Source organism: Schistocerca nitens, chromosome 12 (assembly GCF_023898315.1).
Source record: "Schistocerca nitens isolate TAMUIC-IGC-003100 chromosome 12, iqSchNite1.1, whole genome shotgun sequence".
Lineage (NCBI taxonomy): Eukaryota > Metazoa > Arthropoda > Insecta > Orthoptera > Acrididae > Schistocerca > Schistocerca nitens.
In genome coordinates, this window is record NC_064625.1 from 167004818 (window position 1) to 167020585 (window position 15768).

At 45.2% G+C, this 15768-nt stretch overlaps 1 protein-coding gene across 5 annotated transcripts in view; it reads left to right on the forward strand.

Moving 5' to 3' along the window:
- LOC126215120 (uncharacterized) overlaps nucleotides 1-15768 on the forward strand; it is a 167422-nt gene that overhangs the window by 58943 nt on the left and 92711 nt on the right. For 4 of the 5 annotated variants that reach the window (XM_049941774.1, XM_049941777.1, XM_049941776.1 and 1 more), the window contains exon 2: nucleotides 2763-3027. In XM_049941774.1, coding sequence (XP_049797731.1) covers nucleotides 2807-3027 — 221 coding nt within the window. In that variant the 5' untranslated portion in view covers nucleotides 2763-2806. The remainder of the gene's footprint in view (nucleotides 1-2762; nucleotides 3028-15768) is intronic. The other variant, XM_049941775.1, reaches the window with a different exon arrangement.

Consider the following 15768-nt stretch of genomic DNA (forward strand, 5'->3'; position numbering starts at 1 on the left):
TTGGCAGGAATAGTCTCGTGGACGAGGGTCTATTGATGGACTGTGCTGTAATGTGGCAGAGGTCTGGGTTAGGATGGAAGCCAAGTGTTCGGCTGAGTTAGCGAACCCATTGAATGTCCCGCCAGAAAATTCTGTTTCTGTTAAATGAAATTTGTGGTGAAAGACTGACCAGTGGTGTAACCGGAGGCCTAGGTTAGACTGGAAGATGAAAGATGATAGTCTGATTGGGAATTGGCAAAGCCAATCAATGTAATGGCTTTCTTATTATAGAGGAAAGGTACCTAATATGAGAGACACTTTTGTAAACCCATTTGAAAGACCTAAAAGTAAGTGCAATTATATTTTTATGATGGTAATAATATCTTGCATTATTTAATTTTATCATAGAATTATCGCATTTGCAATAATAAATAATCTTTCAGAGTAGTTATCAAATCTTTACAAACAAGGCATTTTGTAGAAATGACATCAAGGTTTCCTAACATGAGACAGTAATAATGTTTTGCTTTACTTATTTTACTACAGAATAATGACATATGAATATACAATTTTTATATGTTCATTCATTCATTTCACACTACTTAGGTTTATATTTACGACATCCGGGGCAAACAATATTGTCTTATGTGACACCGCACTCGTCACGAGCCAAGTGACAACATTTTGTGCACTGTGCCCATTTCTTCCCGTGTTTGTCTTCAGAAAAGCACCCAGTACAGAACAGGCACTCTGTGTCATCGTCATCACTGCTGTCTGAATCCCCACTGTCATCAAGATGGACATCAAATGGCTCTGAGCACTATGCGACTTAACTTCTGAGGTCATCAGTCGCCTAGAACTTAGAACTAATTAAACCTAACTAACCTAAGGACATCACAGACATCCATGCCCGAGGCAGGATTCGAACCCACAACTGTAGCAGTCGCTCAGTTCCAGACTGTAGTGCCTAGAATTGCACGGCCACTCCGGCAGGCAAGACGGACATCGTATGCCGAGTCACTAGACGATTCTTCTGCTTTAGGTCTAAGATTTGAAGGTTTTCCACGCTTCTCCCCAAATAACTTTCTGGCTGCTTTCTTAGCTTCAGCCTCTGATCTCTTCTGTTTAGATTCTCGCAATCGCTTCAAATAAGGTTCAAATGGTTCAAATGGCTCTGAGCACTATGGGACTCAACTGCTGTGGTCATAAGTCCCCTAGAACTTAGAACTACTTAAACCTAACTAACCTAAGGACAGCACACAACACCCAGCCATCACGAGGCAGAGAAAATCCCTGACCCCGCCGGGAATCGAACCCGGGAACCCGGGCGTGGGAAGCGAGAACGCTACCGCACGACCACGAGATGCGGGCTCAAATAAGGAGTTGAAGTTAGTAACGCAGCAGAGCACGAACGCGATGTTTGACTTATTTGACTGTCTCCAGGTGGTTTTGCGATGTGTGGGAGAGGTCTGGTGTCTGCCGGGCTGACAGCTTCACCATCACCATCAGTAGTTTTATTTCCGTATTCGGTATCTCTTTCTTGAATAGCGTCAGCTTCGTGATGAATTGAAAATTCATGTTCCCTAAAGATGTTTCTGTTGCATGTGATGAGACCTGTTTTTCTGAAGGCATTCGCAGATGCTTCCATTGCTGCTGCTCGGTTGTAAGCTGCCCCAAATAACCTGGCTATTAATAACGGGGTGATAACACAACCTGGGTTACTTGCCAACCACGTTTCTATCTCTTGGGCATAGTAGGTTTTCAAAGGCCCCATAAATCCGTCAAGTGGCTGCATTTCATGCGTTGAGTGAGGTGGCAAACATACGATATGAACATTGTTTTCACGTGCTTTATCTAACACATAGAGATTCTTTGTGTGGGAATAATGTTCCCTCAATATGCGATAGGTATCGTAATATGAGACACTGTCGCATATGTGGATCCCCACACTATCGCATATTAGGTATTTCGCCATCTTACACAAAGAATCACGCACTTGTTAACAATGTTTGTTGAAAAATTAACCTAATTGTCAACAATTATAGGTAATACCGTCACAAATAACAATAAAAGAGTGCAGTAATATCCACTCACCTTTAAGCTGAAATATTGTCTTAACACCGATGTCGCAAAAACTCCAAACACAAGAAATTTTGTATCAGCCTCTACGTACTGTGTCCGGCTCAACTATGGCGTCCTACTTGCTGTGTCGTCGACTGGCACGCAGTAGATGTGTTTAAGAAAGTCTCCGCGAGAGTGCAACCCCTAACATGAGCAAAGTTGGGGTGTCTCATATTAGGGAACTATCGCATAATAGGCACCTTTCCTCTATACTGTACTGTGCATTCTAGAGTTAAATTTATGTCGCTGATGAAGAGTACTATTTTCTTACAGCGGCGACATTTTAAAATTTTTATTGTGTCGGATGGCGTTAAAAATAACCATCAGTTATGTGCCAGTGGAGATCCTTTGACTTCATCTGAATTTATTTTGCAATGTTTTTGTTTTTTATTATGTCTGCTGTCGAGTATTTCGTAAGGCATGTATCTCTACCACATTAATGGCTTCAGCGGTCTGTCGGCTCGGTATCACACTGTTAACTTGTTCTGAAATATTTTCATTCATAATAAATTATTTCAAAGACAACTGTCAAATAATGTTGGCATGCTGTTGCTGTTATCCCTTACATTAACACAGTGGACATTAGCTGAAATCTACATATCCATGTAACTGTGTAACTGCAAGCTTATAATGCTGTTTTTGTTCTGTTTTCCTTTTTTCAGCACCTTTCACCTCACAGTGGTCCGTCTGCAGGCTCGAAAGTGAAATGGCTTCAGAATCTGAGCACAGTGGTGAATGCCACGCAGCTGGTGAAGACACTGCAGTGAGGCGTACGAGCATTGACCACTTGCCTGACGAGATACTGATAAACATCTTCTCTCAATTGTCTTTCAGTGAGCTGGTGGACGTGGTACGGAAAGTGTGCCGTCGTTGGAGAAAGCTGTCACGAGATTCGAAGTTGTGGGCTGATAAGGAATACCATGTCGGGTAAGAAACCTGCTGATACATAACATTGATGTGGGAAACTTTGCATGAGAGCACACTGTCGGCTCAGCTTAGATCATTGGAGTCTTCTGGTTTTGTATTCAAAATGTGTTCCACTTTTTAGAATCCTGTAAAGGAGCTAATACCTATTTTGAAATTTGTATATCTGTTAGGTAAAGTTGATAGTGGCATTTGGTGCGTAGACGCTTTTACTTCTTTGTTAGTGTTGCACCTGTTTGTCAACTAGGGTATATGCCATATTTTTACCTTTTCTTTTATACCCCTTCATTTCTGTATGTGTGAATGTACCCTCATTTTTATCCTGATGGAGTTTAAAAAAAATTCCAGTGATCAGTGACTACCTCAGCTGGTTAAATATGTTTCTGCCCACCTACAGTCCCTGCTGTGCCCCAGGGTGAAAGTTTAGAATATGTAAGGTGACCATATTTTCTAGACTAAAATTCGGGACATTAACATATTTCCTAGGCCCAAATCCGGGACACATTAAAAATTTTGCAAAATAGGCTATATTTATTTATTTATTATATGAGAAGAAGGTTTAAATTAAATGTAATAAATACAAAATATCAATTAAATTTGTTAGAAAGAAAAGCACATTTACATTTTATTTACACCTTTTAAGATGAACGAGTGTGATTAAGGCAACTGTATTTATCAGTGCTGTGAATTTTCTTTATCAAGTCTGTATTTTTCAACAACATAAAACCTCCTCTGCCTCTTCCATGGCTATCAGAAAATATGCAGATTTCTTCCTTTTTCTGTTCGAATGACGGTTAGAACTGCTTCAACCGCACGAATGCATTAGAGTGCGACTTTTTCCCAGTTGCCGTGGTCTCTGACTGCCCATTAGCTGTTTGAGCTGCGGCCAACACGTGTTTGCACAGTAGAAACAGTTTGATAACGGTTTCGACAATTCGTCGTACCCTCTTGTCAAACAATTTCCCACCATAACTAAAACTAATAATAAAATATACCGATACAGGTGAAATGAATGTTTAATTTGGGACAAATTGGGTCATGATTGTTAATTTTGGGACAAACAGGTGTCCCGAATCACCTTTGAAAAAATTCGGGACATACACACAAAAATCGGGACTGTCCCGAAAAAAACGGGACGGATGGTCACCTTAAGAATATGGCCATTGATGTACTTACGTGTTGCGTGCAGGATAGTTAGCGCTTGCCGTGAAGTATGATGAGAACAAAAGAACATGTGTCAGCTATTGGTGTTACACAGCCAATGAGTAAGCAGTAGGCAGACGACGTGTTTCGAAGTAGTAAATTGGAAGAAAGGGTGAAGCATTGCTATAAATGAGGATTATAAATTTAATTGTTCCTTTTTTGAGTCCCAGCTCTTTAAACTGTGCCAGCATCAGCAAACCGAGGGCAGTGTCGCAACATGTGATATATTCCAAAAAGCAGTGAAATATTTCTCTGCTCTGTGTTGGTATGCGATCAATCTGCATGAGCACAGTGAGTAAGTCAAATAATAATAATAATAAAAGCGATCAATCTGCATGAGCACAGTGAGGAAGTCAAATAATAATAATAATGAAAATGAAAATGAAAGGGAAAATGAAAATGATAATGATAATCGTCATTGTCATCATAATTTTCCAACTTCAATTTCCTGGGTGTGGTGTACAAGGACTCGCAATCGCCTTCTGTCTTCATACATCTTCTGTTCCAGGACAGCTTCCCATTTGTGTCCTTTCCCCTCCTCATCTGATCTTACAGTCTCTATTCAGTGTTTTCCTGGTCTTCTTCCTATGAGGCTCAGGTTGACATACCTTTTGGCAGGTCTTTGGCTGTTGCTTCTCATTATATGCCCATACCACTGAAGTCTGCGTTTCTTTATGACACTGGTAACAGAAACCCTAATACCAGCTACTTTTCTGTTCCTCAATCCTGAGCTTGTCCTTTCTAGTAAGTTGTTTGATTCATAGTCCTAATGAATCACATTTCTGTTGCCTGAATTCTGCTAAAGTCCTCGTTTAATAGGGTACATGTTTCTAAATCAGATATTACGACTGGTACAAAATAGGTGTGGTACATGGTCGCTTCTGATTTTCGTGACATTTTCTCATCCCAGAGGTGACTACCCAATCGAGGCTGAATTGCATGACACCCTTAACTATAGTTATGGTGTGGTTACCTGCTTCGATATAATGGAGATGGACCCCACAGAGTTGCGTGAAGAGTGGAAGAATATGAGCGTCATGAAGGTGCACAATTATATGAGGAGAGTCAATGGCAAATTGGAAAAACCGACAACGTTTATTCTAACGTTTAGTACTCCCGAATTACCGGAACATATCCTTGCTGGCTATATCCACCTTGAGGTTCGCCCGTTTGTTCCTAACCCCATGCGATGCTGGAAATGTCAAAGATTTGGCCATACCACTATGGGATGTAGCAGGAAGGCTACGTGTGGCAATTGTGGAGGCTGCGCTCACAAGTCAGGGACTTCTTATACACTTCCTCTGAAATGTGTTAACTGGTCTGGGGTTTACAACGGGGAAAAGAAAATTCGAGAGTTGAAAGTACAGAGACGCATACCCTATGGTGAAACTAAAAAAGCTTAGAAAGCCATGCAACCACCGGTTTTTGCATCTTCTTTTGCATCAGCCCTTAAAACACCAATAGCTAAGTGTGATGCCTTCACACAAACTCAGACCACAGATTCAAGTACGAGCAGATGCACTTGTCACTGTACCTGTGGGGGAAACGCTCCACTTGCAACTGATGTCTCTCGGAAGCCGTCAGCAGTAGACTTACCACCTAAGCCACATACCACTCCCCAACTTCAGAAGCCCCCTAAGCCATCCCAGTAACCCAGGCAACCACATGTGGGGTGTTTACTGTGGAACTGATGGCCATTTCCCAGGCCCTTACCTTTATTAAACAGTCCCAACACAACCACGTTTTGTTACGTACGGACTCAATGAGTGGCCTTCTGGCTATTGACGGGTGTTTTTCGTGCCATCCTTTGGTCTCTGCCATCCGTGACCATCTCACTGATATTCACCGTGCTGCTTGTTCCGTTGACTTCCTTTGGGTCCCTGCCCGTGTGGGTATCCCGGGTAATGAGCTCGCCAATCGTTTGGCTGGGGGAGCAGTCACTTACCCCCCATTTTCTGTAACCCCTCCTGCAGCGGATTTACGGCTTCACATCACATCCCGCTTCGCACAATCACGGGCCAACTCTTGGGAGGCTACTCCACTGTCTAATAAACTTCGTGCGATTAAGGTGACACCGGGCCCGTGGCGTTCTTCCTTTCGCCTCTCCCGAAAGGACTCGACCACACAGTGTTGTCTCCGCATCGGCCATACCAGGCTGACCCGTGGTTTCCTTTTGCGTGATGAGCCACCCCCACTTTGTGGTTGTGGAGCCTTCCAGTCAGTAGACCACATTTTGGTTGACTGCCCCCTCCTTTAGGCTCTGCGTGCTAAGTACAGACTCCCCTGCACTTTACCTTTGATGTCGGCTGACGATTCCCGGATGGTCGACCTGGTTCTCGGTTTCCTCCGGGAGAGTGGTTTTCTTCTCAGTATTAAGGTTTTTAATCTCTCTCTGGTGTTGGGGCAGGGCGGTGAGTGTTGGGGTATCTCCCACTGTAAGCAGTGTTTGGAGATTCCCGACTCCCCTCCCTGACACAAATCCTCTTTTCTCCCCTTTTACTCTGTTTTTATCATTTTTTAGGATTGGTTAGTCTCATTTTCCCATGCACACTTCTACATTCTAGCGGTTGCACCTTTTAAGTCGCAGTTGGTCTTGCCTCTGCTGCTTCAGAGGTGGGATGTTTCCTGCCTCTAGCATAGCGTTAGGTTCTCTTTTGCTGACTGTCCTCATTTTGTTTTTACCATTGACAATATGACTGCCCTTTTACATTTTTTGGCCTTTTCCCTTTTATCATTCTGACTTTTATGAGATGTCATACTATCAGAATGGACCACATTTGAAACAAGGGACTGATGACCTTGCTGTTTGGTCCCTTCATCACCAACCAACCAACCAACCAACCCAGGCAGCCTCCTCCTCCTGTCAGTAAAGAAAAACGTCCCTTTAAAAGTAGTTCTAAGTGCAAGAAAGCGGTAGGTAAGCCTTCGGATCGACGAGCTCTCTCCTTTTCAGATGGACTATGCTCTTGAAGATATGGACTTCCAATTGGAGGAACTAGAGAACGCGGAACCAGCTAACGTTCCCCCTGACCTCCCTGGTAAATCACTGCCTCCGAGGGAGAAAGGAAAGAACTACCATCGCTAACCAATGGCTTCCATAGGAACTTCTGTGTTGCAGTGGAATTTGAATGGATATCGCTCACATTTGGAAGAATTGCAACTGCTGGTCCAGGATAAACCTTTCTGCATCTTCTTACAAGAAACGCATCTTTAAGTCACAGACACACCTACATTACGGGGCTACCACATATACAGGGAAGACAAGACTACTGCAGGCAGGGTTAAAGGTGGTGTGGCTATTTTTCTTGATGACAGATACCATCCTCTCCTGTCCCTCTTACCATGACCAACCAAACAATTGCTGTGAAATTTCTCTCACCGTTTACTATCACAGTGTGTTCTTTGTACCTGCCCCCCGCCCCCCCCCCATGATGTGCTTTGGATGCGGATGCACTGGCAGACATCTTCCAGGCACTCCCGCACCCATTCCTTCTTGTGGGGCACTTCAATACTCTCGAACGCATGGTCAACCGCTGCCTCGTCTGGCTGCTCGAGTCCTGAGGTTACCCGAGCTACTCCCAGTGTGGATTCAGGCGCTACCGTTCCACTCTTGACAACTTAATTCTACTGAAGATGGCGATACAGGAGTCCTTCTTACGCCAAAACCATTTAGTTTGTGTGTTTTTTTACCTCGATAAAGCGTATGACACTACTTCGAGGTACAACATCCTTCGCCAACTTCATGAATGGGAACTACGTGAATGCCTACCGCTTCTGATCCAATCCTTTCTGGAGGACAGGTGTTTTCGTTATTGCATTGGCTGAGTGCTATGTTCTGGAGAATGGTGTGCCCCAGGGCAGTGTCCTCAGTGTCACATTGTTTGCCATCGCTGTCAATGGCATTTCCTCTGCAGTCAGGAGCCCTGTCAAATGCTCTGTTTGTGGATGACTTTGCAATCTTCTACTCTTCCTCTGATCTTACGACGACAACGAGGCAGCTACAACTGACCATTAGAAGGCTGGAAATCAGATCTCAGACAACTGGTTTTCGGTTCTCACCTGAGAAGTCTGTGTGTGTCAATTTTAATCGTGCTTGTCGGAGTTCTAACCAACCAGAGCTTACAATTTTAAGTTTTCAAGACACTGTGCACTTTTTGGGTTGGAAACCCGGGCCCAGACAACTGGTTTTTGGTTCTCACCTGAGAAGACACTGGGTGTCAATTTTAATCGTGCTCGTTGGAGTTTTAACCAACCAGAGCTTACAATGGGGGACCTATTTTACTTTTTCAAGACGCAGTACACTTTTTGAGTTTATTATTTGGCTCAAAATTAACATGACTCCCACACCTGAAAGACCTATGAACAAAGGGCTGCCGGCTGTTGAACATTTTGAAATACCTTGGCAGAAAAACACGGGGAGCTGACTGGTCTCGCCTCCTACAGTTTTATAGGGCATTTGTTTGATCACGCTTAGACTATGTCAGCGTGGTCTATGGATTGGCCCGTCCTTCCTACCTCTAGATGTTAGATGCGGTCCACCGTGCGGACATTCAGATATCGACTGGAGCCTTTCGGACCAGCCCCTTTCAGAGTCTATGTGCATAGGCTGGTGAACCACCACTCTGGATTCGGTGACGTATCCTTTTGGCTCGACAGGTGCTGAAAATCTGTGTCACCCCAGTCATTGGCATTTAGTTCAGTGATCCAACCCACCTTTGAACGACTGTTCAGGAATCTGCCCCCAAGCGACCCAGCCATTTGGTATATGCGTTACGGACTGCCTCAAGGATTTGGATCTCTCGGGCACGAAAATACACACCCAGGGATGGAACGCACTGCCGCCTTTGTGTCTTCAGAGGCCCAAAGTTATTTTAAGCTTGACGCAGTACCCAAAAAATTGTACTCTAGATATGGTTTTTCACAGCTTTGTTTTCGTCTATTTTAAGTATGTACCATAGTTTTATCATTACTTATACAGATGGATCCCAGCAGGGGAGTGCTCCTGGTTGTTCTGTGGTTTTCCCTGATAGGGGTTTTAAAGTGCGTCTTCCAGAACAATTTACAAATTATGATGCAGAGTTACATGGCATCTAATGGCACAGGAGAGGGTTCACAGACATCACCGTACGAGTTTTCTTGTCTGTTCCGACTCTTAGTGCACTGCAAGCGCTTCACCAAATGTATCCGGTAGACCCGCTGATTCAGCTGATCCATTACTGCTTACAGTGGCTCCAATGCCGTGGCAAGGTGGTGATCTTTTACTGGATACCTGGCTACGTTGGGATACAGGGTAAAGACATGGCTGATAAAGCTGCCAAGGAAGCATGTTGGGATGGTGCTGTCCATCAATGTCCCATCCCGTTGCACGCCATTAACTGATTTTCTGACGGATGCATCATGCGTCAGTGGGAGACTGACTGGTTGCAGGTGTCGGACAACTACGAAAGCTTGTGTTGGCCTCGCCGCTGGAAGGAGGTTTTGCTTACCAAACTGCACATCGGGCATAGCCCTTTCACATGTAGCTTCCTCCTCTGAGGGGGATCCACCTTTCTGTGAAGTTTGTGGTGTGCCACTATCAGTTCAGCATATTGTGGCTACGTGTGTCCTGTATACTGATATTAGGGCAGCCCTCGGTCTCGCAGAGATCTGCCCACCGACCTCACAGATACCGATACCAGTGTTAATAGTGGTGAAATATTGTGAATTATCAGGCCTCATCCCTAAGCTGGTGGGGAAGTACGGCAGACTTTAGTATGTTATAAACTGCTCTGCATCTGGGGACAGCCTTCGTCACCACCCGAGAGATTTCATGTTGACTTTTCATCAGGGGGCTGGTGACTGTGATGTCGAGCAGGCCCCTCGACCCATCAAGCCCTCATCATCATCATCGTCATCATCTGATCTATCTTCCCTTTTAGCAGATGACATCAGCTCAGCTGATCGCATCCTTGAGTTTTATCAGTGTCAGTGAGATTACATCAGTCATTTGAAGCTCTTTTTCGGGGAAAACAACCCCCCTTAAATTGCAGTTTCGGTCCCACTGCTGCCAATTTAAAATTCGGTTTTTTAGCCTTCACTAAGCCATGGAATGGGCACTTACGACCGTAGCAGTTTGGCGCCCTAAAACCATCAAAGATGATGTGACTTACCAAATGAAAGTGCTAGCAGGTCGACAGACACGCAAACATACACACGAAATTCAAGCTTTCGCAACAAACTGTTGCCTCATCAGGAAAGAGGGAAGGAGAGGGAAAGACGAAAGGATGTGGGTTTTAGGGGAGAGGGTAAGGAGTCATTCCAATCCCGGGAGCGGAAAGACTTACCTTAGGGGGAAAAAAGGACGGGTATACACTCGCACACACACACATATCCATCCACACATATACATACACAAGCAGACATCTCACAAGCAGACATATTTAAAGACAAAGAGTTTGGGCAGAGATGTCAGTCGAGGCAGAAGTGAAGAGGCAAAGATGATGTTGAATGACAGGTGAGGTATGAGTGGCGGCAACTTGAAATTAGCGGAGATTGAGGCCTGGTGGGTAACAGGAAGAGAGGATATATTGAAGAGCAAGTTCCCATCTCCGGAGTTCGGATAGGTTGGTGTTAGTGGGAAGTATCCAGATAACCCGGACGGTGTAACACTGTGCCAAGATGTGCTGGCCGTGCACCGAGGCATGTTTAGCCACAGGGTGATCCTCATTACCAACAAACACTGTCTGCCTGTGTCCATTCATGCGAATGGACAGTTTGTTGCTGGTCATTCCCACATAGAAGGCTTCACAGTGCAGGCAGGTCAGTTGGTAAATCACGTGGGTGCTTTCACACGTGGCTCTGCCTTTGATCGTGTACACCTTCCGGGTTACAGGACTGGAGTAGGTGGTGGTGGGAGGGTGCACGGGGGTGGTTACAAGGGTAGGAGCCAGAGGGTAGGGAAGGTAGTTTGGGGATTTCATTGGGATGAACTAAGTGGTTACGAAGGTTAGGTGGATGGCGGAAAGACACTCTTGGTGGAGTGGGGAGGATTTCATGAAGGATGGGTCTCATTTCAGGGCAGGATTTGAGGAAGTCGTATCCCTGCTGGAGAGCCACATTCAGAGCCTGATCCAGTCCCGGAAGGTATCCTGTCACAAGTGGGGCTCTTTTGGGGTTCTTCTGTGGGAGGTTCTGGGTTTGAAGGGATGAGGAAGTGGCTCTGGTTATTTGCTTCTGTACCAGGTCGGGAGGGTAGTTGCGGGATGCGAAAGCTGTTTTCAGGTTGTTGGTGTAATGGTTCAGGGATTCCGGACTGGAGCAGATTCGTTTGCCACGAAGACCTAGGCTGTAGGGAAGGGACCGTTTGATGTGGAATGGGTGGCAGCTGTCATAATGGAGGTACTGTTGCTTGTTGGTGGGTTTGATGTGGACGGACGTGTGAAGCTGGCCATTGGACAGGTGGAGGTCAGCGTCAAGGAAAGTGGCATGGGATTTGGAGTAGGACCAGGTGAATCTGATGGAACCAAAGGAGTTGAGGTTGGAGAGGAAATTCTGGAGTTCTTCTTCACTGTGAGTCCAGATCATGAAGATGGCATCAATAAATCTGTACCAAACTTTGGGTTGGCAGGCCTGGGTAACCAAGAAGGCTTCCTCTAAGCGACCCATGAATAGGTTGGCGTACGAGGGGGCCATCCTAGTGCCCATGGCTGTTCCCTTTAATTGTTGGTATGTCTGGCCTTCGAAAGTGAAGAAGTTGTGGGTCAGGATGAAGCTGGCTAAGGTAATGAGGAAAGAGGTTTTCTGTAGGGTGGCAGGTGATGGGCGTGAAAGGAAGTGCTCCATTGCAGCGAGGCCCTGGACGTGCGGAATATTTGTGTATAAGGAAGTGGCATCAATGGTTACAAGGATGGTTTCAGGGGGTAACAGACTGGGTAGGGATTCAAGGCATTCGAGAAAGTGGTTGGTGTCTTTGATAAAGGATGGGAGACTGCACGTAATGGGTTGAAGGTGTTGATCTACGTAGGCAGAGATACGTTCTGTGGGGGCTTGGTAACCAGCTACAATGGGACGGCCGGGATGATTGGGTTTGTGGATTTTAGGAAGAAGGTAGAAGGTAGGGGTGTGGGGTGTTGGTGGGGTCAGGAGGTTGATGGAGTTAGGTGAAAGGTTTTGTAGGGGGCCTAAGGTTCTGAGGATTCCTTGGAGCTCCGCCTGGACATCAGGAATGGGATTACCTTGGCAAACTTTGTATGTAGTGTTGTCTGAAAGCTGACGCAGTCCCTCAGCCACATACTCCCGACGATCAAGTACCACGGTCGTGGAACCCTTGTCTGCCAGAAGGAATCCCTGAACCATTACACCAACAACCTGAAAACAGCTTTTGCATCCCGTAACTACCCTCCCGACCTGGTACAGAAGCAAATAACCAGAGCCACTTCCTCATCTCCTCAAACCCAGAACCTCCCACAGAAGAACCCCAAAACTGACCCACTTGTGACAGGATACTTTCCAGGACCGGATCAGACTCTGAATGTGGCTCTCCACCAGGGATACAACTTCCTCAAATCCTGCCCTGAAACGAGATCCATCCTTCATGAAATCCTCCCCACTCCACCAAGAGTGTCTTTCCGCCGTCCACTTAACCTTCGTAACCACTTAGTTCATCCCTATGAAATCCCCAAACCACCTTCCCTACCCTCTGGCTCCTACCCTTGTAACCACCCCCGATGTAAAACCTGTCCCATGCACCCTCCCACCACCAACTTCTCCAGTCCTGTAACCCGGAAGGTGTACACGATCAAAGGGAGAGCCACGTGTGAAAGCACCCACGTGATTTACCAACTGACCTGCCTACACTGTGAAGCTTTCTATGTGGGAATGACCAGCAACAAACTGTCCATTCGCATGAATGTACACAGGCAGACAGTGTTTGTTGGTAATGAGGATCACCCTGTGGCTAAACATGCCTCGGTGCACGGCCAGCACATCTTGGCACAGTGTTACACCGTCCGGGTTATCTGGATACTTCCCACTGACACCAACCTGTCAGAACTCCGGAGATGGGAACTTGCCCTTCAGTATATCCTCTCTTCTCGTTATCCGCCTGGCGTCCATCTCCGCTAATTTCAAGTTGCCGCCACTCATACCTCACCTGTCATTCAACATCTTTGCCTCTGCACTTCCGCCTCGACTGACATCTCTGCCCAAACTCTTTGCCTTTACAAATGTCTGCTTGTGTCTGTGTATGTGCGGTTGGATATGGGTGTGTGTGCGAGTGTATACCCGTCCTTTTTTTTCCCCCTAAGGTAAGTCTTTCCGCTCCCGGGATTTGAATGACTCCTTACCCTCTCGCTTAAAACCCACATCCTTTCGTCTTTCCCTCTCCTTCCCTCTTTACTGACGAAGCAACCGTTGGTTGTGAAAGCTAGAATTTCGTGTGTATGTTTGTGTTTGTTTGTGTTTCTATCGACCTGCCAGCACTTTCATTCGGTAAGTCACATCATCTTTGTTTTAAGATATATATAATTATAAACTCTCTTTTTGTCATTCACAATTGAAATGTTACCCCTAAACAATATGTTTCCTTCTTCTGCAGCTACTGTTACTGTCTCCTGAAGATCAGCTTCATTCATAGCTTTGACAGACAGACTGGTGTCATTGGCAAAGAATACTGTATCTGCTGCTGATATATAGGTGGCATACCATTTATAGATTTTAAGAGCAGCAGTGGTCCCTTTAGGGTGCCCTGTCACACTCTGTATCCGACTCTGTGGTATGCTGATGAGTAATTTTTTCATATACTGTATCTCTACCATTTGGTACCTGTTAGAGAGATAAGATTTGAACCATTCATATACTACGCCATGAATCCCCTAGCACATAGCAATATAGTTCTCTCTCTCTCTCTTTAAAAAAATACATAAGACAAGTTGAAGACATCTCTCTATCCTCCTCCTCGTCCTCCTCCTCCCCCTCCCCCTGCCTGTCGTGATGAATTATACAATCAACTTTCCTCTCAGGGGGAACTCCTTCAGGCTCTTGACTAATCACACAGTGTGGCCCCAGGCCCTGCTTCAGATCATCATCAGATGATCTAACATTTGAAGACATCCATTGACAGATACTGACCAATTAGCCTCATCAATGTGCTCTGAAAACTGCTCGAAAAGATGGTAGCCCAACGTTGTTGTGGTTTTTCGAATCACTGGGCCTTTTGTCCCCCAGTTTCCAGGAGGAACAATCCTCAATCAACGATGTGGTTAGGTTGGAAACAGCAATCCGACAGGATGTTTGTAAATAGTGAAGTCTCATTGAAGCCTTTTTTATCACTACGAGGCGTACAACACTGCTCAGTGTGATCACATTTTACTTACCCTAAATGACGGGGGCTTTAGAGACTCTCTGCAGGTTTTTATTTGTCAGCTTTTGCTACACTGATTGTTTTGTGTTACAGTTGGTACATTGCTCAGCCCTGCACGGGTCCAAAAGAACAGCAGCACTCCATGGATTTAACACTTAATCACCACCATAAGCGTGCTAGTTACCTGTCGTACCCTACGTCATACTCACGCTGTGTCAGCTTTTGCATCTGTAACAGCTCGCAGTCAGTAGCCTCGACTAAACACCACTTTCGAGGTGCCATCCGAGAGGCCTCTGCTGCGACCCTTTCCTACGACTCCCAATTCTCTTTGACAAAAACTGGAGACATGCATTTGTGTTGTCATGCTGCAGTCCTTCTGGACCCAGAACTCAACTTACGTTCTCAGTGCTTGGACGTTGTTGCACAGTCCCAATTTGAGGGACTCCTCTGTGATAAAAAGCTGACACAGCTGTCCCATATTTGTCAACTGAAGACCAGTTGCATGCCTAAGCTTAACCCTCTTCACTTCCTTGTCCACTCCTCTCAGGGAGCAGATCGCGCTGTTTGACTCCGTATGTACTGGCCCCAGTTTCGACGCAACTGGACTGTGATTACCAGGTTTACGATTTAGGGGAACCTTGAAATGACTGCACCCAATCCATCATCGTGAAATAAGTCAGTCGCTGGTGCCATTCGAACTACTTCCTTTGACAGTCTGTGATATAGCGTGGTTCTCCTCTCCCATCTGCTAAATTTTTGACATCTGCTGATGGTTAATTTTTTTCTTTCCTATAATTTTTTGCCATATTTCTGTTTTGTAAGTGATATATGGCATATGTATTGCTTTCCCCAGAGGTGTAATTGGGCTTTCTGCATTTAGATTTGTCGTTCAGTTTATTCTTCTCATTATGCTGATTGCACTGATAGCATTGCTTTGGCTACGGAAATTGTTGGGTATTACAGTCGATTGGGCTTAATGCCATAGTTCGATACCTGTAAAACTTGGTGAGCTAATTAACATAATTCCATTTAGTGACTCACATTGACAGAATGCTAAGCATTCTGACTTTCCTCTAAAGTACTCTAAATTACCAAAAACTGATTAATTGAAGAGACAGTTTACTTTCAAGTACATAAGCAGTCCCATCTTCCACTGCAAAATTCTATGTATCGACTGTTAGATTCTGACTTTTGACTACTTA